This window comes from Sardina pilchardus, chromosome 12, assembly GCF_963854185.1.
Source record: "Sardina pilchardus chromosome 12, fSarPil1.1, whole genome shotgun sequence".
Taxonomy (NCBI): domain Eukaryota; kingdom Metazoa; phylum Chordata; class Actinopteri; order Clupeiformes; family Clupeidae; genus Sardina; species Sardina pilchardus.
Genome location: NC_085005.1, coordinates 9,295,412 through 9,316,529, shown reverse-complemented (window position 1 = coordinate 9,316,529; position 21,118 = coordinate 9,295,412). Strand labels below are relative to the sequence as shown.

Here is a 21,118-nt window from a genome sequence, read left to right as displayed (position 1 = left end):
GCGGAGGTGTCTCGCCTTCTGGGGTCTGTACGATGATGTTTCGGGCGCAAGCTGAACAAACATTATGTGAGCAGGGTAAAATAAGTGGGTCCTTGAAAAGAGAGCCACAAATGGGGCATTTTAATTCTTCATCCATCGTAGCCACAGAGAGTTCACACACACACAGCGACGGAACAGCAATCAATGAAAACAGACTAGCACTATTTGATATGGACAGCTCCCCCTCTCTCCGCGCAAGCGCAATGGGAAGGGGGTTGTTGGTGTTGTAGTTCATGTTAGAGGCAGCCCCCAGGGTGTGATAATCCTTTATGATTCACTTTCTCATGGAAACTACAAATCCCGCGAGGCCTGAAATCAAACTCGACCTAAAGAGAGAACCGATCATCTTTGGTTTAAATGTATGGAATTCAGATTATTAGCATTCACTATCCTCTAAATACAAACAACACCACTTATTGGCCTATATTTTCTTTGTCATTGTCCTCTGTAGGCCTATGGTAGGCCGATCTGTTTATCTTATATTCTAGGCTATTTGTTTACATCGACCACCTATGTTTTGTAGCCAGTCCCTTGCACCTTTGAAGGCAATTAAAAATGTTTTATATAAAGACGTGTCTTGGGACTCACATAACGGTTTGTCTCGGTCCAGTCAATTTCGCTCGTGGGATATTAACGCTGAGAAAAAATAAGTTGCATGATGAAAAATAATAATAAATAAATAAATGAACAAATAAATAAACTGATGGGGGATACAATATTCAATGATAACGCATTAAGACATTACAGGCTTTGCTTGTTCTTTTCAGATTATTTTTATCTCACTTTTTATTCCACCCAAATGTGCATACTTTTCCTGGTTTGGAAAATAGTATTTTACAATTCCCATACTTTGATATCACTGTCGAGCTCCCTGGAGGTGTCATGGGCCTATATTTCAGTAAAGCCCAGATGAAGGAAGATACCTGCTTGATAACCCAAATGAAAATGCTCTTGAAGGCTGTTATGTTGATATGTTTTGCTCACATCGGTTGCTCTGTTGGTTGTTTCCGATGGTAAGGATTAGTTGTTGCAGCTGTGGTGTATCCCCTATAGCACTAAGGTTTCTCCTCAGTATCTGAAACAGGGAAAAAACTAGGCCTGTCATCATCACCAATTTGATATCCTGCATCCATATTATTAATACACCAGATGTTGTGACTACTGATGACTACTGGGCTGAACCTCCTCCCCAATTCGCGAGCCCTCCCAAGCTTCTAGAATTTATGTCATATTTATTCAGACTTATCACAGAATATACTGTATGACAGAGCATCCATTGGTCCACTCTTATAAACTAACCAAAAAAAGGGGGGGAAAGGCTAAATAAAACCCCAAAGCATGATCAAGTCTGTCTGCCTTGCACTGAGTATCTTGTAGGCTAAAAGTCTCAAGAGAATGAGAGGGCAAGAAAGAATGGCACGCCTGGGTCATAGAGGGTCACCCAGCCCTCACGACAGCATCATAAACTCCCAACTACTACTGCCAATCCAATAATACAAACACAAGAGTGGGCCAAGGGACCAACCTTTGTGAATATTTGATGAAAGATATGAATCTTTATGCAACCTAAAAAAGCATCAAGGTAGTGAAATATGAAAGGAACACATGGAAGAAAAGGAATAAACCTTTAATGTCCCAATATGGGACACGGCAAAACAACTAAATTGAGCCTTTGTATCAAGACTTCTTTTTAGCTCTGAAATAATCCAAATGATTAAATCTGTCAAACATGACATGAGTACTATAGGACATCTAAAAATGAACAGTAAAGACTTTCACAACATATATTTATGCGTGAGTTGTTAGCCAACTCTCACACGAACGTCAGTAGTCCTCATGCAAAAAAGCCTGCTTTGTCTTATAAGGATTAATATTTCAAAACGTGTACCGTTTTGACAACACCAACATTTCTTTAAGAAGATTACCAAATGTTATGATTATCAAATCTCTCTCCTCTTGATCTTTCAGTCATGAAAGTTGTTCCTTGGAAAGAGGGGTTTACTCTGAAAAGCATGCTTTATCCCGTTTAGACATCCTCATTTGTCTGACTGAGTTTCATATGAATAAAGATTATTAAAAACACACCCATTAGAAAGCATTAAGATTTTGTTTTAATATTCCTGAAATGCTTAGGGTCTTACATGATAAACTGACAGATTTAGATTATGTTCAGTGTTTTACAAATGAGCTATTTCTTAAACTCACACTGGCAAAAAGAATACAGAATATTGTGTACTAATATTTGTACTGTATTTTACAAATAGTGTTTTAATCACATTGAAGCATTGCATGACATTAAGACACAAATGCAGTGTTCATACAGAACACTGCATAATTGAAATGCATAACTAAAATTAATATGACATATGGATAACATTCCAAATCTTAAATATTTGTTCAGTAAATGTTCCGCTGCTGGGTAAAGAGTAAGTTTGGGAGCAGGATAAAGGTGCTTTGAAGGGAACAAGAAGATACACAGCAATAGTGAGAAGAATGTTAAAATCAGTTCATTGGTCAACCCTTGCACTACACTACAGACATGGTGCTGCCTGGGTTGACATGCATGGGCCGCAGATTCTTCTTCAGGTCCTGGAGCTGCTTGGCCGGCTTCCCCACCCCTTCCTCAAACCTCTTCTCCACCACGGGCAGGACCATCTCGTGAAGGAAGAGGGCATTCTGCATGATGAAAGCCTTCTTCTCCGACTCCTGCTCGCAGCGCAGGCTGTAGTCGACGTGCTGAGTGGCCACCAGGATGACCTCCCTCAGGCTCTCCAGGAAGACCATGTGCAGCTCTGGGAAGTAGAGCTTTAGACCCTCCTCCAGGAAGCCCATCATCTGCTTGGTGAAGGCCACGACCGTGTAGCTGAGGTTCACCCAGCAGTCGTCTCCGGTGAACTGCTCAAAGTTGCCAATGCCGCAGCTCCGCATCTCCTCCTTCAGCTTGGTGAGTGCCTCAGGGGTCATGAGGTTCATCCTTCGCCACATCTCCTCTGAGTTGCGGTGCTTGGTGGCCTCAATGATGATGTCCTTGTAGCTAATAAGGGCTGCTTTGATGTCCTTCACAAGCAAGGACTGGAGTATGAAGGTGAGGTCCAGGCCGATATCACTGAGCTGTGTGCAGTGTTCTTTGGCTACTTTCACACATTCGGAAGCAGTGGAGAGGCTTTCCTTGCTGTCAAACACCTGCCCACTGAAAGCATCCACAAACATCTTCATTGCGGAGCGTGACCAGACCACAAACGCAGAGTAGCATCCGGTATTGCCCTTAAAGTCCATCTCAAACTCCTTTGCTGTCTCCAACAGGCTGGTGAAGAAGATGTTGCAGAGCTTGTGTATGTAGAGCAGTGTGGCCCCTTCGATGCGTAGCTGTCTGATGGCTGTTTGCACAGCTGCAGCCCGGTTCTTGAGGAACAGCTCACAGGCTTTTGTTGACTGACCCAACCGGATGAGCTGAGACACTGCCCTCCGTGTTGCTTTTGGTCCTCCTCTCAATGAGCGGTCAGGCGAAAGCTCAAACACAAGAACGTCAGTGAGCTGCCGCACTCGCTCGTCCACCTTCCCCCTCAACTCCTTCACGCGTGGAGTAACAGCCTGGTCCTTCAAGTACTCATTGAGTTTGTCCAGAAGATCCACAGCTCCTTCAAAGTCCCGCTGAGCTATGCAGACGTCAAGATCCTCTGGAAGCTCCTGTATCCACTCTGGGCTTAGATCCACTGCTTCTTCAGATTCCAGAGGTTCATCTACATCAAAAGGATTGGTGGACACCTCTGGCCTCACAGGGGAGTTAGGCACCTCCTCTTCTTTCTTGTGCCGTTCTTTGACCACCTTCTTCTTCTTAGTTTCCTCAAGAATTTCCAGCCATTCTTTCTTTATTTTACTGTTTTCTGCTTGGAAAATGCGACTGTCTGGGAACATCAAGATTTTGAACATGTCTTTCATAGGAGGGTTATCTTTGACATTTACTACGGCAAAGCTCTCCAAATCGTACAGCGCATTGTATTTATATTTCACTGCACCGCGCCGGTTGGCTAACCATGTAGCAATAAGCAAACAGTCGTTCATGAGGAAGGCGTGCACTCTCTGGATCTGAGACATATTATCCACATCATACTCAAACAAGTCGCCATTATACACCAAATACCTTCCAGGAGTCTCCATGATATTCTTACATCCCTCGACTTTCTCTAGTAGCGTTGTAAGGGTTCGCTGTTTTACCTCTTCTGTTTCTTTAGGGAATGCCGTCAGCATTTCCTTAGCAGTTTCGTCTTTGTCTGTTGACAGGAGTGTCTGAGTTATGCTCTCCATAATGCTCTTCTGCTCCGTAAGAATGTGGCTTAATTGATACATTTCACTTTCCAGATATGAAATTTCTTTTGCCGTTTCGATAAACTGTCTATAGTTTTTATAAACATTTTTCTTCAAATTTTGTGCTGTCTCGTCTGCCAGATTCTGGATTTTTTGCCGATGTTCCTGCAGGTCTCTGTCTCCATCGGACTGCTGAGAAAGCTGTTTCACATAATTTTGCGGATCAAAATTAGGCGATTCCAACTGCTTACGCAGTCTGTTTTGTGTATCTGACATTTCTAACACTAAAATGAACTCAGCTATACAGAAAATCTGAGCAAAATGACTACTTCTGTCAGAGAATGTAACAGCTGACAAGGAAGTCCCGACAACAGGAAGTGTAATATCCCGTTTGTATCACGAGACCGGATATGTCAATAGCCAAAATAATTCACTGGAAATGAAAATGTTTGCGATATTTTCCTGAATAATAATATGGAATATATTGAGAAATATATTAATTTGTTGACTTATAATTTTACAGAAAATTAAAACAAATATATTAGTGATATACCAGGAACGCTTCTGATTGGACAACATGTTGACGTGAGCAAAACAACATATCCCATGATTCTTGCTTTGAAACCGCTTCGAAATGGCGAAGTGGGTTCGGTAGAGACAGCCCGAAGATGATTTACCACTAAATATCTTGACAGGGCAGCTTTTATTTGCAGCATGTTCACCTGAACTTGTGGCTGTGGCAAACCAGTACGGACTAGAAAGCCATACGTTAGAGAGCTAACGTTAGCATAGTGGCTATGACACGGAATTTAGCTGGCTAGGTTACTGTTAGCCAAGTTTACGTTTACGTTAGCTCTTTTGTAACTGAAAAAGTCCTGTCATCACCAGCAAGGCCAATTTTCATCTTGACAATGGAAGACCAGGATTTTCTTCTTGCCCTTCAGTTACAAGAGCAATTCGACAGTGAAGCGTCAGCATCTACTGATGAATATTTTCAATTAAGTCAGTCTTCCAGGGATGTCATTCCTTACTCGCGTCCAAAGAATGTGTCGCCCGAGAGACCGATGTCCATCGTGGATGAGTCGTGGGAAACGATTGACCCAAGCCCTGATGTGCGATCGATGTTCCTTGAATTTAATGATATGTTTTTTTGGGGAAAGCTCAATGGAGTGGAAGTCAAATGGAGCCCTCGAATGACACTGTAAGTGTAACGTGTCCTCGGGAATGTTAGAACATTATATGTTGATGCCATGCCAAGTGTGCCATGCCAAGTGTTTGAAGAGTTGTCCATGTTCAAGTTCATGTCTAGGTCCATGTTCTTGACTTTGTTGATATGTGTGTGTGTGTGTGTGTGTGTGTGTGTGTGTTTGTGTTAATGGTTATCAATCATTTATCCGGAATAGATGTGCTGGTGTGTGTTCCTACGAAGGAAGGGGCGGCCTGTGCTCCATCCGTCTCAGTGAGCCACTTTTGAAACTGAGGCCACGTCGAGACCTGGTTCAAGTGAGTAGAGGCGTGCAAGGCTGTAGCTGACCAGTACAGTATGCTTAGGTTAAGTCACTCAACAACATTTTCCCCTAAACACTGGAAATGGCCATGAGTTATTGTCTCTTGTTACCTTACTCACGGATCTCTTGTCCTAATCCTAATTCGTTGAATATCCCTCTTCTAGACACTTTTACATGAGATGATCCATGCTCTGCTTTTTGTGACCCAAAACAACCGGGACCGTGATGGACACGGGCCAGAGTTCTGCAAGCACATGAATAGAATCAACCAAGCCACTGGCACAAAAATAACAGTAAGGAATGCATTGTTTGATTCTCAGCCATCACTGCTAAAGTACAAAGGAGTCAAAAGACTAGAACTAATATCATTTTGATTTCATAAGCGCCTCAAATGACCTGTGCTCAGTTACTGCGTTACCACTAGTACGTAAGCGGTAATTGTATTTTCTTTACGTTCACCAGCTTGCTAATGAATTGGTCTGATCCTAGGTCTACCACAGCTTCCATGAAGAGGTCGATGTCTACCGTCAGCACTGGTGGCGCTGCAGCGGGCCCTGTCAGAGCCGGAAGCCCTATTTCGGCTTTGTGAAGAGAGCCATGAACCGCGCTCCCTCTCCAAGGGACCCCTGGTGGAATGACCACCAACGCTCGTGTGGGGGCACCTACACGAAGGTTAAAGAGCCAGAGGGCTACGGGAAGAAAGGCAAAAAGGATAACAACAAGGATAACAACAAGGACAACAACAAGGACAAGAACAACAAGCCACAGAAAAATGCCCCAAGTGGGACCAAAACTCCGAGCAGTGCTATAGGTAATTTTTACATTCATTCATTTAGCAAATGCCTTTACATATCTACAGTAATGTGACTGACATTGGAGGTCTATAATTTCATCACCCAGGCGAGCCTGTTTGCAAACTTGGATATACTCTGCAGGTCTGTTTGGAGACCGTTGCAGTGAAGCTGATATCCAAATCACCAAAAACCTAATCAGAGACCCAATCACAAAGCTGACATACTATAGGGTGGGCTTGATGTGATGAAGTTTACATTTTTTCCATGTATCAGATCCTTTAATTCCAAGCGAATTATATATCTCATTTATATTATAAGGACCATTGTCCCCCAGAGCAACATGGGGTTTAGTGCATTTGCTTAAGGGCTCAACAGTGGAAGCTGGGTATTGAACCCACAACTTTTCAAGCTGCTGCATGCCAGCCCAGCTCCTTAGCCTCTACACTACCACCACCTCTCAGACAGAGGAGTAGAGTTAGTAATGCTGCTCTGCAATGACTGCGCTGAGGGTAACAGTGTTGTTATGTGATTGTGATCAGATAATGCTAACGCTAGAAAGCAGTCTTCATGTCTTCATGTCCCCCCCCCGAAATCGAAATGGAAAAGAGCTGCTATGCTACAGGAATTTGGTGGTCTCTTTCTACAGGCTACTGTCGGACCATTGCCTCCATAGTATATTGGAATTATGTTCATATGTTCATACTTTGTGGCAAAAGATGCATATTTAGTTTGCTTATTGTTTCGCTTCGCAACTGTAGAGGGATGTCCAAGAGCAAATCTTCTTTAGTGCTGTTTTAATTGTCTTCATTACAGTTCTAGTATTTTTCTTTTTACAGCATCCGGATCACAGGATATTAGAAATATCATTGCATTCAGTGGGAAAGGCTTTGTGCTTGGAGGAAGCTCACAGTCATCAAGTTCCATTCCGAAACTTCCCTGGCAAAGCCCCCCAAGCCCTGCTCACATTCCTCCCAAACCACAGGTGTCTCCCCGAAGTCAGTCTCCTGAAATCAAAGAAATCGGCTATTGGCAAAGTCAGAGTGGTTCCAAGAGGCCCAGCACCAGCACAGTGACTAATCCAGTCAAGAAATCAGTAGCCAATCATAAAGCCTTTGTCAACGTCAATGGCTCACCTGTTCCTGTTGCCAAATCCAATGGACTGTCAACCAAGAAGCTATCAGATCATCTTAAGACCAAACTTGCATTTCAGGACATCTTTGGTGACGTGACGTCACCTAAAAAGAGCAATGTTAATGCTTCAGAAACCACTTTCAAAAGCAGAACGCCATTCAGTGATAATGCTAACACACAGGGTTTAGCCAGCAGCAGTTCCAACTCCAAGGCTGCAACACAGCCAGTCTTACGTGAAAGTCCCTTTGCATCGAGGCCTTTTGACAGACCACAGACGAGCAACGCAGGAGGGTCCAAACTGGGCTCTGTGGATCCATTTAATCCAAGGTTGCCCAGAAGCCCCCAGAAGTCGGGTGACACAACTTCAGGGTCCAGGAAAAGACCACTGGATGACGGTACCTCTTCACAAATTTCCAAATACTTTAAGCCATCGTCATCTGAGAAGAAAACTGAAGCGGAGAGCCAAGTTGCCTCACCAGCTCCCTCTGCAGGGCGAACTGCAGCACCACAGACTGCCCCCATTAGGATAGACCAGATCATGGTGAACTGCCCTGTGTGTCAAGCCAGAGTGCCTGAAGTAGAAATCAATAGCCATCTAGACTCTTGTCTCTAAGGTTGACACATTAAACTTGATTACTATTACTTGCGTACTCGTTAGACAAAAGAGTTTCATTTTGCTGCCTTCTTTATAAAATCCCCATAGGAAAGATCTGTATTAGAAACCAGAGTTGCAATGGGAGAAAAGTGTGAATATGAACAATATGGTGGTTGAGCTGTACCACAGTCATTTACAAATAATGCCTTATCATAACAAAAAAAAAGGAGACAAATTAAAAACCTTGTTCCAAGACTGAGGATCACCAGCCAAATGATCATGTTCTATCAGTCATATTTCACAAAGCTTTGCAGTAGAGAACACATGGGTTTCATGTGAAAGCAGTTATTGGTCAGTTAACGTTCAGCTGTACTGCCATCAGTCATGTTTAGCACAACCCTGCGGATCTCTGGACCGTTTAGTTGTCCTGCACTTTACAGGGTATCGCTGACTTTGAGCAGTGAATCTGCAGGTTCATATTAGAAACTGATTTGCACTCAAAATTATTCCACGTATCACTGAGGATGTATTGGTTTTCTATTCCGCAGTGGACTAGACTGCTTCTCTTTTTTTCAGTCACTGCAGTCTCAGGTTTTGCAGAGGAAGAGCCTGACATTTTTTGCTGACTGGGTAGTATTATATTTCACTCTTGCGTGCTATTCGTTTCAACTGGCTTTGAGGAGTCATCAAGCACATGGCAAGGTCAGTCTGTAGGGTATTTCAGTGCTGCCATCATCAAGTTGTAGCACTATGTAACAGCACTAAATCAGTGAGGAATGACCGCTTCAGATTAGGATGAGGGTTTTTGTGATGATGGACAATGTTTTTGTTGCATTTGGCAAAGATGCATAGTGTGAAGAGTTTCCCTTTAATACATTGATTGTCAAGGGCTTTGACATAATAATAGCTGTTGTTCTGTTGTTTAAGAGACACTTTGGGTATGATGATCTACCTCATGAGATTTATTTTTTTAATTTGTTTTAAGGATAAGTATATCTGCAATAAATAATGTTTTATTATTTTTAATTGTATCAGTTCAGTAAACAGCAATGTAAAGTTACTAAGAGTTTGACATGTTATGTGTTTCTGTTCTGTTTGTGTTGTTTTATAAACAGTATAAATAAATGTTTTACTTATGTTTGTATGCATATTTGTGTTTGTGCATGTCTTTCCGAACATCTGTTCCACCTGCTCATTATTATCTGTTAAATTGCTCTGTATAATTTTTTTTCTTAGGATGTTAGTTAAATTGACTGGACGCAATGAATAACATCCTCACTGAATGCATCCCTTTTAATGCTTCTACATGCTCTAATGGCTTTGAATAGATCTTGGTGTCCTTTTTGAGACGGCTAAGAAAACTATTCAGAATTCACAGGCCTGACGATTGATAGGAAATCACTGGCGATTGAATTTCACTGACCACCATCTGCCCACGGCACGCAGATCTGCACTTGTGTTGGAATTCATTGTTACAATGTCATGCAACTTTCAAGCAAATGCACTAGTTTGGATGAATGGGGGTAGGAACACATGCCTTCCCTTAAACAACTCAGTTTGAATATGCATTGTCTGCTTGGTCACACTTCTAGGATATTCATTGCCAGCAAAGGTAAGACTACATATTCCTTTCTGCATTTCATTCCTTATTTATTTTTTTGGTGTGGGCTGCGGAGGTCATTTGTGATTGGGAATAGGCTACCCTGCTTTTAATTCAACAGTTGTTGCGACACTACTTCATGTTGTCACGTCCCTTTCTATGGTCCAGGCATGACACTCCAGAGAGCATTGTCTCTTTGTTTGGAAGGGCCTTGTTGTTGGACAGGAAAGGTCGAGGGGGCTGGACAGCACACCATCTGTCTTGTGACACTGGAGACTAGTTCAATTTTTTTGTCACAAGAAGTGTGAGGGTGGGCCTGTGTAAACAGTGCACACATGTGAAATGGATTGCCTATTACATAAATATAATATAAGAATTAAATTTAGGTCTACAATGCACATAATATCACCCCCACCCTATCCTACTAAAGTGAACTGCATCTACTTAAAAATAGCCGCATTTTACACGCCTTTCAGCCAAGTGCATGTCAAAATACTAGGCTATGTGAGCCTCACCTAGGTTATTCTTGAGACACTATAAATATTTATTATTAGCTTATTATTTTAGCACATAGTTAGGTGGACCGCAAATAATGCCACAGGCCAAGGTGCAAGGTGTTATGCTTCACATCTCCATGCACATTCACGTTTGTGCTGTTTTGTGTGTTTCTCTCCAAATTTTGAACACAGGCGTTAAGCTGGTCATGAATATTCAACCACTCTCTCCTGTTCCGTCACCCACGGTGACGCCCAGCCAGCCTTGAACCGAATTAAAGAGACAGGAAGTGCGAGTAGACGCTAGGAGGGCAGGCAGAGTTGTTGTGGAGCGTGTTGGGAAGCGCCCTGCTGTTGCTCGGTATTTTCGTCAGGGCGTCGCGTAGCTCGTGGCTAAATGCAGTGATTCATCGCAGAGTTAAAGTTATCTCTTCACACCGCCATAAAGTACGATTGTAGTCGGTGTATCTAAAGTGTAAGATGAATGGTAAATCATCGAACAACACAGCAGGCGGAACGTTGGCCTGCATCGAGGGACTACCCCCTCTGCCGAAGAGCTTAAGCGGCTTGCTGAATTCAAGCGGCGGCTCTTGGAGAGAGATGGAGAGGATGTACGCAAAGAAGACTATGATCCAAGACGACCTAAGCCGTGGCCGCAGTAACGCAGACAATTTACTGGCAAATAAACCTGCCAACCTTGATGCAGCCCTGGCTCTTCTACGAAAAGAAATGGTAAGTTCGATGTATGGTATTGCGGTAGCCTATTCATCAGTAGGCTACCAGCGAGAAGGCTATAACCTAAATTCGTTTTTGTGTTCGTACTGGAACGGTGAAATGAAAAGCAACAGCTGCTCGTCCATCACGAGATTAACATGTAATCACTAACGATTATTTCTATTAGCCAACTACACTAGTAATGATGAGAGAACAGTTAGCATTGGCTGGGGGATAGCACTGATCTAAATCAGACTAGCAGATCAGATGATTTGGTTCCATGTTTGGTCGACTAAACCTGTTCAGTTGTAGATGGTGAAAGCTTGATTATCTTTCTGCCATATGTTTGTAAACAGTTTAGATTATAGACCATCCTGGCTCAGAAGCAGTAGATCATGACGGCATAGTCATAAACACGCAAACTTTTCTGCATGCCATGCAATTAACTGGCTGTTTTAACTGCGCCAAGATCTCCTTGTATTTAGTTGTTTGAGGTTCCCCAAGTCTTTGATCTCAGGTTCAGCTTCCTCTGCTGTTTTAGTCATCTTGCCCTGGAGGTGCAGCTTCAAGCTCCCTTGAGGGAATTTGGCTCACAAGTTTGCTCACACGGGCTGTTTTTCCAGGTGGGGTTGCGGCAGCAGGATATGTCCCTGCTGTGTCAGCTCTGGTCACTCCATGAGTCCATTCAGGAGTACAAGGGCAGTTGTCAGGACCTCACGGCCGGTTCCAGTGCCGACGGACCCTATGAGAACGGCTACTTTGACGAGGACGATGAATACTTCCAGGATTCGAGCATAACCCCTACTGAGCAGCCAGAGGGGAGCGATACCTCTCCCCAAAATGGAGCAGCCAAGGACAAGTGGCTTCATGACTCTTTCCACATCACCATCTGAGAGCGGCCTCCAGTAGGCTATAAGATCTTCTTGCTCGACTTTAGAGCTTGTTTTTGTTTGTTTGTTTGTTTGTTTGTTTGTTTTTTGATTGTTTTATTTTAGAAAAGAGATGCCTGCATTTTGATTTTGCTGACCTCCTTTTCTGCAGACTTTTCTATAAAGGTATAAGCAAAGTTGATTATTTATTATACAGTATATAACGATATAGTATTTTTCTTGTGATTTATTATTATTTTTTTCTTTCTGAAGACATTTTCAAATGTTTTGGTTGGGAGGAGTGTCTAGCACATCTCCAGTAATCATGTTTACAGTGTAACACAAACAGAATCTCCCGGATGACTCTGTGTAAACATTACTGTATAACATCAGCTGATAGACGAGGAGTGGGGAAGAGTCGCCGTTATCTACACAAGCTAATAATACAAACTTGCCTAGTTGCAAGCGACAACTGTGACCATGCGGAAACAGGATTTCTGATCACGGCTGGAACGTAGCCGGTAGAGTTTGGGGAAATGTGAAATGAAAAATGCTGGATCCATGGAATGAGAATCTCTGAAACCAGGGTACGCACAAGGTGTGCTTCTCCACTTTTCTTCCTTTGAACTGATTTGGGCGGCACCTCTTCTCAGTTTCAACATGCTAGCCCGTCTGTGTATTCCTCTATACACAGCTGTATCACATAGAACGGAGATGTGAACTCGTATGTTTCTCCTTTAAGTGTAGTTCTGTGCAAGTCATATCATATTGTATAGGGAAGGCTTAACTGAATTCCTTGGTGAACTCATGCAGGTGTATTCGTTCCCACCACACTAAATGTATGGTGCTTTCTCTGTCTTCCACTGACATTTTGTCACTCTAACAGCATAACCTTAAACAGCTAACCTCTGAATGACAATTATATAGGCCTATAACCGCTTATAAGTTTGTTCACGCAAACTCTTAATGTGAAACGGATTGTATACAGCCTTTTAAAGAGTATTGTTTGAAGCAAGTTCAATTTAAGGTACAGTAACCAAAGAAATTGTTACATGTTTTGCTAAGGGTTATTGTTACAAACATAATGCCTAATGATCATTATAACCTCCAATGTATTGTCTGTAAACATTTCTTCGCAAGTGATGTTTAAGTATTTTTTCGCAAATTAGTCTTATGCTGTGATCGACTGTACAGTTTGACAGGGTGGACATTTGGTAAGAATAGCAAAGGGAAGGCTGAAATTTCTCTTGAGTGTAAAATGTAATTTGACCGTGGTTTTGAGCCCTTGGAATGATTAACAGGCAAACCTGCTTCTACACACTGCTGCATCCATCATTGAATTCATCGTCTCCTCTGCCATCATGATTATGAGTTAAGAGTTGTTTCCTAACATTATTTGCATTTGCGCGTCGATTTTTTCCTCTCCTCTCCCTTCATGTGAAGTAGAGGCAGTTTTGCATTTTCTCTTCAGCTGGTTTATGTTTGTAGTGGTAAATGTGGAATGAACTGTTAAAGTTAAGAGCCCTCCAACATTGATGTTTTGACAAGCATTCTCATTTTGAATGAATGGATTCCTAGAATTCTGGGGAGCCGAGACACAATAGAGAACAGCTAATTGTTTTTCTGTTGACTAACCAGGCTTTTTGTGTCCTCGGCAACAGAAATTCTTTCACTCTGTGCCTTTCTATGCCATGGACTTAAATTGTGGCCACTGCTGTTGCTTGTCCCTTCAGTCCTACAGCACTTTTGTTGATCCAAGTCATCCACTCATTTAATGGAGTAACGGAAGGCAGAAAACTGGAAAAATGATCTCAGATGAGCCCAATGTAGGAATTCACCAGCAAAAGACTTGCACTCTAACTATAACTATAGCTTAATCTTGGCTTTGGAGTTTTGGATATATAATCTCTCTCACGCTTTGGACTTACAATACAGTTTGTGTATGCAGTCCACTGTACATCAGCGGTCAAATAGCAATTGGAAGTGTGTACTAATACTTCTGGTATCCTATTCAAGTCTCCAGCACTACTTCTGAGAGGAACCCCCTGAGAAGAAAGTATGGAGAAACGCATTCGTATTTCTGAGATTTGTATGTTATGATTTGCATAGCTTGTTTCTCCCAGGCATTTGATTCATTTGGGTTTCCATTCCATAGTCCTCATATGTACTTCTCCTGCAAAGAATGACCATACTACTGTATGTTTTGTTTGGAAGATTGTTTTTTATGCTCTCTCGTGATAAATATAATTACTGATTAAATAAATAATTTTATTACGAGACTTTGACTGTTTTCAGTCTGTATACAACACTGAACAAATAGACATTGAATGAAACCTTGAACTCTATTTTGTGTCTGCTTTACGGTTCACACTTAGCAATGTGTATGTGTGTTCATCCATTAGAGGACAAACGGCATGAATGTATGGTTTCAAAATGCCAAAGCATATTGGAGCTGTTGGAGAAGGTTACTGCATGTGTGTGATACCCTAGTATTTTCTTATCAGGCACAGGGATTTACAAACAAACCATGTGGTCTGTGTTTTCCAACGCTTGATTGGCTACCCTGTTATCTTCACTAACATGTTAGCCATGTCTCTTTGAAGAGCTCTAACCCAAAGTGTGTTATGAAACCGAGCACATAATCAGGAACATTTCTGCACATAAGAGTTTGCTTTGTACTGTTGATCCAAGCACAAGGTCTGGGTGCATGGCCTGCCCTTTGCTCGTGCCAACAACCAGCCTCCAGGTCTAGCCAGCTTTGCAGGGCCTTTAGAAGCACCTGTACAAGAGATTGCGCTGGATTAGCTTAATCTTCATTGAAATGGAAATCCAAGGTAAGCGCCTCAATGTCTCAGAGCAATTCATGGCGTTCACAGCTAATGGCATGGGTGTTTGAGATGCCAGGACACACCCCTCACTCTGTCCTTAAGAATCTTCTCAGCACAAAGCATCTTCAAAATCTACACCTCGAGGCCTCTGACAGATTTGATTTAATGTGGTCTATAAAACCATTCACAGGAAACACTGAGGTAAACAGAAGCAAGATGTCATATCCTGATGAAAGTGAGAAGTTGCTATTTGGAAGTGTCTGTTTACCATCTTGTAAGCTGTCTCAACTGGCCTATGGCAGCCACACCCTCAAGGCCCACAACATGGATACCATACAGTTCATAAGCCTCATGTGTGCTCAGTGACAGACGAGACAAAGAATGGGGGAGGGCCACTTCCTCTTAATCGTCCTGTTTGTCCCACCTATTGTATGTGCAGGGATTCTCAATATCCTGTCCTGAAGGCTTCCAACTGAAAGCCAAGTGAAGATCTTTTGTGGCCTACTGTATAATCTTTTCCATGATGTTCCAAGTATTAAGCCCAGTCAGGGAATGTTTGCGTAGTCTTTGTGACACATAGAAATATGTTGTGTGATTTTGCCATGATTTCACCTCAAAGCTATTTTGGTTGATCCACACATAAAAAAGACCAGTTTGAATTCCAATGACGGTTGACAAGAAGCATATTCCCCATAACTAATTCATTTGCATTCAGAAAAGTACAATGTTTTCTCTGAAGCAGTCCCTGGTTGGACTCTTCAAGTCTATAGGCCTATTCGGACGGGATTAGTTTTATGGGGGGACGTACAGTAATGCAGGTTTATCATATGACCTCTGTAATATAAATGTCCAATTCGGACGGGACTAGACATCTCTGTCATTTTACTTGACATGGGAGGAGTAACTACGTTTACGTTCTGCCGTCACATCTTCGTCGCTGTGCACGTGATACTTTGCGTCAGGTACGTGCGGCATTTTCAGATTTGAAAGACTACAAGTTGGTTAAACTAGCAAACGTTAGCTTTATGTTATGCCATAAGTAGTTTGAAATGGCTAACAATATCAAGCTAATAGGCAAACTAGCTAACGTCCTATTAGGAGCTACACAGCATGTCATGTTTTCATTCAGACTATGGTGGAATTGTTTTCCAATCAGGATGTGACGAAATATTACAGACATCTTTACAGAGGGTCGCGTTCGCACGGGATTAATATTACCTAAGGTAATTTCTCCGGACCGTTTTACGGAAGGTAAAAGTGTCTGTAAATGTCACCGACATACTCCGTTATGTTTACTGACATGGCGCGTCCGGACGGGACTACATTACCTGGTAATTATTACTTTACCTGATGTCACCCCATAAAACTAATCCCGTCCGAATAGGCCTTAAGTGGCAAAAAATGGCTTTGATGTGATTCTTGTTACGCTAATCTGATTATACAGATTTGTGGACAACTGCAGCTTCTTGGTCTTGGGAGCCTTAGAGCCAGCAGTGCCCAGCACCACTTGTAACTTCAGCAAACGACTGCCTTCCCCAACACCAGCCCTAACTAAGGGTAGACGTAAGGCATGCTGGGTTCGAGAGGCTTATTACAGGGGGGAGGAAACCAGGCTGAATGGGTCTATACCCCCAAGCCAGACTCATGTCCTGTCTTCGAGGCAGAGTGGCCAACTTTCCAAGCTGAGGAATGTCTTTCAAAACACAGCTCTACAATTACCCACTGAGTGCTTCACACACACACACACACACACACACACGTCCTTGTTAGAAAGGCACCAGTCTTGAGCGAAAGAGCCTGCATCTCTAGAGCCGTTTATTTGGGCTAGTGAATGTGGCACATTTTGTGATGGAGAGAGCTATAATGTCCATTAATGTCCATACACAATGTGCATTGTTGCTCTGGCATAAGGACACAAGGTGTAAAAAATAAAATAAAACATAAAATGATTCAAAACACATGACGGAGAATTAACTATGAGCACATTTCTCTCAATGTTCCACCTAATGAATACAAGATAATAAACAATAGTTAGCTGACTAAAACACCAAGTGCTATATTTTGAGGTGTTAACTGGCCTAAGGCCAGATACAGACCAAGATGAAGTCCTGAAGTTAAGGTTGACCACTAGCTAGCTCTAGCTCATTGCATTCATTTACCTGAAGAAACATCAGTAATGTTGTGCATGCATATTATTGGCGCCCTTTGACTGCTGAGCAAAAGATTTTATGGCCAATCTGCATCGTCTTTCACCCGTGTAATGCTGAGTTTATCCAAGCTATGACGCACAGGGATAAATCACATTAATCATGCCTTTTTTGTTACTTTCTACCACCTAATGTCCTTTGGCAAGACACAGCAATCCTGTGAACTACAGACCTCTGAAACCAAGCAAGCAGCTTCTCTCAGCTATTCAAAGGCTTGTCACAACATGTGGTTCTCAAAGGCAGCAAATGCACAACCATTCAGTCAAGGTGGAGAGGCTTTGTATTTATAAACCACTTAAATGTTTTGCAATCCTTCTAATCTTATTCTTGACAGAACGTCTGACTCTAAATAATTTCTGCATATTTCTTTTAAACAAATGCAACGGTTGTGTTGTTTTGACATTTTGAGAGATCACTTCTTGCTATAGCTCTGCTTCCAAAGCTTCTGCGTGGCATGTGTGTCAGACAGAGCCTTGTCTTAACTATTAGCATTCCACTGAAAACACTGACCCACAGTTGCTTGCTGTGATCTCACAATCACACCAACTACTGCATGAAAATGATATCGTTACAGGATTTTCACCTTACAAAGCAGAGTGTGGCATCATGCATGTCAACATTTGTCAAGCTGTGAGGTGCGATACTGACAAACAACTATCAAACAACTTGAGGAAAAGCTCAACATCATTTTAATTGTAGAAAAATAGAATTGTGTGAAATAATCCACCAAAACATAAATAATAAAATAATGTTTTTAAAACAATTATATATATATAAACATGTCATTTCCGCCGGTGTTTCTGCCATGTGTTCTATGAGTTTGTATACATTATTGTTATGGTAAAATGCAACAGAATGTCTGTGGTAACAGTATATCACTCAGCAAACCCTCCTGGTGCAAGTTTATTAAATTACTTCAGGAATCTTTAGCAGTCCCGCGCTAATAGCACTCTAAACAGTGACCAGTTGTTGTGAGGTCATCCGTAATCATCCCCTTGCTTGTCCTCGTCCGTCTATTTGCCTTTGCAAGGGCCCTGTAGAAGCCCTGTGCGCCCCTAGCCAACGAGTTCCACCAGTCCACAGAACCGAATACCGGGGCAAACCAAGTTAGCAATTTAACTCCCATGCTAAATGAACAGGTGGAAGGGGTCAATGTTAGGTCACAGGAGTGGTAGGAAGTCCTGGGTGTGCCACTCGAGCTTGTGGAAGGTCAGCGAAAGGAAAGTCTCCAGTAACAGTCCAGACATCACAGCCAGCAGAGAAAGGCATCGGCCACAGTTCAGCAGAACTAAAGGAGATAGGATCCTGTTAGCCACAAAGTTGTACTTAACGCTCTTACATTACAAATTCTGTTTAAAGCATTCAGGCCTTGTATGTTCTTTAACCTGCTGATAAATGCTACAAATTATATTATTTTTTGACTACTTCTGATAAGCGTATTTGGGTAACAGAGCAGTCATTCATAAACATTAACTACTTATGACTATCATTGTTTCAAACCACAGTAAAGGACACAACATGCCTTGTGTTACGATAATAGCCAGCGCCTAATATAAAAGTTCAATTTGTGCTACAATTCGACTTATAGACTAAACCAGTTTCATTCATTAAGTGAACCAAGGAGGAATCTGATGGCCATTCCAGTTGACTTATCTGACAAAATAACAAGGACAGCTTTGAGGCTGAGTGCTGATTTATTTGGTTTTCTTTGCCTAAAGTAGAATATGCAGGCACTGCCAAACTGTCAAACTGACTAAGTCTGACTGGAGTCCTCTGAATGGGGGGCTTGAACCACATCCATGCAACTGACGCAGTTGAGGCTTCAGTACTTAATCAGAAGCTGCCACCTACTGGTGCAAATCATGGCTTTAGGCACTAATCCCGTCCCCAGTTAAGCCATTAAAGTCCCTTGCAATAAGACATCATGAAATAATTCGGAGAATTCTGTCACAGGGGACTATGCTAAGACCACACAGTGATAATCAGCGATCAGTAATTATTCAAGGATTCAAAAAAATTAATTGTCTATCACCCAGAATTAGAAAGTGTTCTAGGGTTAGAGGCTCATAGGAATTTGGGTTAGAGGGAGAACAGACAACATCCAGAAAACATCCATAAATAATCGATAGATTTAAATTCATGACTGTACCGGCCTGTCGCCTGGAACAGAACATTGTGAAACGTAACTGTGATCGTAACTGTTACCTCTGACGGCTTGTGTGTTGGAGGTCAGCACAAAGATCTTGATGAGGCTGAAGCAGAGGGGCGAGTAGTCGTGCTCCCAGATGACGGCGGGGATGAGTAGCACCTTGCCGTAGCTGGACAGCAGCAGGGCTTTGACCAGCAGGTGGGTGTCCAGCGCCTGACCCCGCAGCCCCAGCACCAGCCACAGACAGGCCAGCACGCCACACACAAACGCAGCCAGCTCTGCAGGTGACAAAGCAAGACATTTTGGAGATTTTGTTATGTATTTCCTAAATAATACCAGGACTGAGTGAGTATTTTCTATATTTTCCATTTCTATATTTTTATGTTATTATTTATTTGTTATGTATTATTCATTATCATTATTATTGCTGTCTTTCCAGTGCTGCCATATAGGTCCATAAAGACCACAATGGGGAAAAATATATCTTTAAACTGAACTGTGTCTTCCATACAATGCTTACAGAATGCTGAATATCATAGTATGCAAATTCAGTCTTTGGGAAATCTGGCTTTGTGGGAGTGGAGTGGCATTTAGAAGTGCATGTTGAAGGTGACAGATGTTTTACCGAGAGCTGCTAGTCCAAACATGCCATAGAAGTCCCACTCCCTGGTGTATCGGATCATGTCAGCTGGGTCACTGGTCTGTTCAGAGCCCTGCAGCTGGGACCATCGCAGGTACGCCTCACACAGGAGGCAGAACACACACAGCTTCCAGTGAATCTGCCAAAAGAAAACAACAATGAACTCTCACACATGGACGCCATGTCTTTGCAGAGGCTAAAGATGTGCTTTGAAGAAATAGTGACAACTGTATTCTGGGTGTTATTCAAAAAGTATCATGACTGATTGTCTGGGTCCAAGCCGCTCTGACAGCTAAATTTGTCACAGCAGCCTCTCTCATAATGTGAATACACAGCTCACCATCTCCTTCAACCAAATCCATAGGGCTTAGGACAGAGTCATGTGTGAGCCATCACATAAACAATGATGAGAGAGGAGCATGGCCTATTAAACTAAGAGTTTAAAACTAATATGAAAACGACCATTGGGGAAGACAATCCCTGATTCATCTTGAGTGAAGTTGGCCCTTTTTGCAGTTAATTTCAGTCTTTAATTAGTCCTGAGCAACAGAAAACACATTTTACTCTGAAAACGTTTGTTTGTCTACAGTAAGTACCAATTGTCTGTGTACTTACATTGACCTCTGTGTTGAACAAAATGTGCCTGAATGCTTGAATTTTGCACAAGATGGCATCAATCAGAACAATGACGGGATCATACTCAATGTATTTGTCCACTGGCTTCTTACACGAGTCCTAAAACACATGAAGTTGGTTGTTATAGTCTACATCATGACAGTTAATTTGAATGACACATTTCTCCATCTTTTATCACGGACGTGTTTTGTTCTTCATGTGGAATCACAGGAGAGATAGATAGCTAGAACACAATTGTAAACAACTGTATGCTACCATGATAGCATACAGCTCTGTTTAGAACAAACATTTGATTTTGCTTACACATATGGTTATTTTTAGAATCCCATTGCTATAATCACGATGGAGCTCGTTCGCATCTTCATTGCACTCTATACATCTTAGTGCAACTTTTGCCATTCTGAGCTGTCAGTGTTTATGCGTTTAGATAACAGTACCGACTGCTGCAGACGACCATACCAGACTCCAGTACACACTTCCTGGATTTGTGTCAGAAGAAGGCTTCCGCAGATACTGTTTGGAAGCGCTTGGGAGATGTAGTCTATTGCACTTCCGCTGTCAATTTGCTCTCTACGGAGGAGATTGTGACCAAGGAACTACATTACCCTG

The 21,118-nt window shown here is 42.3% G+C and overlaps 5 protein-coding genes across 5 annotated transcripts in view; 2 read left to right on the top strand and 3 right to left on the bottom strand.

Moving 5' to 3' along the window:
- LOC134097299 (E3 ubiquitin-protein ligase TRIM9) overlaps positions 1-139 on the bottom strand; it is a 26,250-nt gene extending 26,111 nt beyond the window's left edge. The window contains exon 1 of the mRNA XM_062550165.1: positions 1-139. This exon is cut by the window's left edge and continues 620 nt beyond it. Coding sequence (XP_062406149.1) covers positions 1-136 — 136 coding nt within the window. The 5' untranslated portion in view covers positions 137-139.
- Positions 140-2,111: 1,972 nt separating this feature from the next.
- exoc8 (exocyst complex component 8) lies at positions 2,112-4,713 on the bottom strand. Its single transcript, XM_062551099.1, has one exon. The coding sequence runs from the start codon at positions 4,618-4,620 to the stop codon at positions 2,566-2,568; it is 2,055 nt and encodes a 684-aa protein (XP_062407083.1). The 5' UTR covers positions 4,621-4,713; the 3' UTR covers positions 2,112-2,565.
- A 253-nt stretch (positions 4,714-4,966) lies between these two features.
- sprtn (SprT-like N-terminal domain) lies at positions 4,967-9,520 on the top strand. Its single transcript, XM_062551149.1, has 5 exons — positions 4,967-5,545; positions 5,748-5,847; positions 6,017-6,145; positions 6,342-6,663; positions 7,483-9,520. Exons 1-5 carry the CDS (start codon positions 5,256-5,258, stop codon positions 8,388-8,390), a joined length of 1,749 nt encoding a protein of 582 aa, XP_062407133.1. The 5' UTR covers positions 4,967-5,255; the 3' UTR covers positions 8,391-9,520.
- A 1,261-nt stretch (positions 9,521-10,781) lies between these two features.
- fam89a (family with sequence similarity 89 member A) lies at positions 10,782-14,326 on the top strand. The gene is made up of 2 exons (XM_062550775.1): positions 10,782-11,198; positions 11,804-14,326. Exons 1-2 carry the CDS (start codon positions 10,947-10,949, stop codon positions 12,071-12,073), a joined length of 522 nt encoding a protein of 173 aa, XP_062406759.1. The 5' UTR covers positions 10,782-10,946; the 3' UTR covers positions 12,074-14,326.
- A 3,424-nt stretch (positions 14,327-17,750) lies between these two features.
- arv1 (ARV1 homolog, fatty acid homeostasis modulator) lies at positions 17,751-21,102 on the bottom strand. Its single transcript, XM_062551571.1, has 5 exons — positions 20,813-21,102; positions 20,489-20,608; positions 19,859-20,012; positions 19,290-19,511; positions 17,751-18,372 (listed from the first exon to the last, which is right to left on the bottom strand). Exons 1-5 carry the CDS (start codon positions 20,906-20,908, stop codon positions 18,245-18,247), a joined length of 720 nt encoding a protein of 239 aa, XP_062407555.1. The 5' UTR covers positions 20,909-21,102; the 3' UTR covers positions 17,751-18,244.
- Positions 21,103-21,118: the final 16 nt, after the last annotated feature.

Excerpts from the sequence above, each read along its gene's own strand:
- exoc8 (XM_062551099.1), bottom strand. The coding sequence starts at position 4,620 with ATGTCAGATACACAAAACAGACTGCGTAAGCAGTTGGAATCGCCTAAT.
- sprtn (XM_062551149.1), top strand. The coding sequence starts at position 5,256 with ATGGAAGACCAGGATTTTCTTCTTGCCCTTCAGTTACAAGAGCAATTC. Across the intron at positions 6,146-6,341 it reads CCACTGGCACAAAAATAACA|GTCTACCACAGCTTCCATGA; the intron begins GTAAGGAATGCA and ends GTCTGATCCTAG. Across the intron at positions 6,664-7,482 it reads AACTCCGAGCAGTGCTATAG|CATCCGGATCACAGGATATT; the intron begins GTAATTTTTACA and ends TTCTTTTTACAG.
- fam89a (XM_062550775.1), top strand. The coding sequence starts at position 10,947 with ATGAATGGTAAATCATCGAACAACACAGCAGGCGGAACGTTGGCCTGC. Across the intron at positions 11,199-11,803 it reads CTCTTCTACGAAAAGAAATG|GTGGGGTTGCGGCAGCAGGA; the intron begins GTAAGTTCGATG and ends CTGTTTTTCCAG.
- arv1 (XM_062551571.1), bottom strand. The coding sequence starts at position 20,908 with ATGGCAAAAGTTGCACTAAGATGTATAGAGTGCAATGAAGATGCGAAC. Across the intron at positions 20,609-20,812 it reads TTCTAAAAATAACCATATGT|GACTCGTGTAAGAAGCCAGT; the intron begins GTAAGCAAAATC and ends CATGTGTTTTAG. Across the intron at positions 19,512-19,858 it reads GTTTGGACTAGCAGCTCTCG|AGCTGGCTGCGTTTGTGTGT; the intron begins GTAAAACATCTG and ends TGTCACCTGCAG.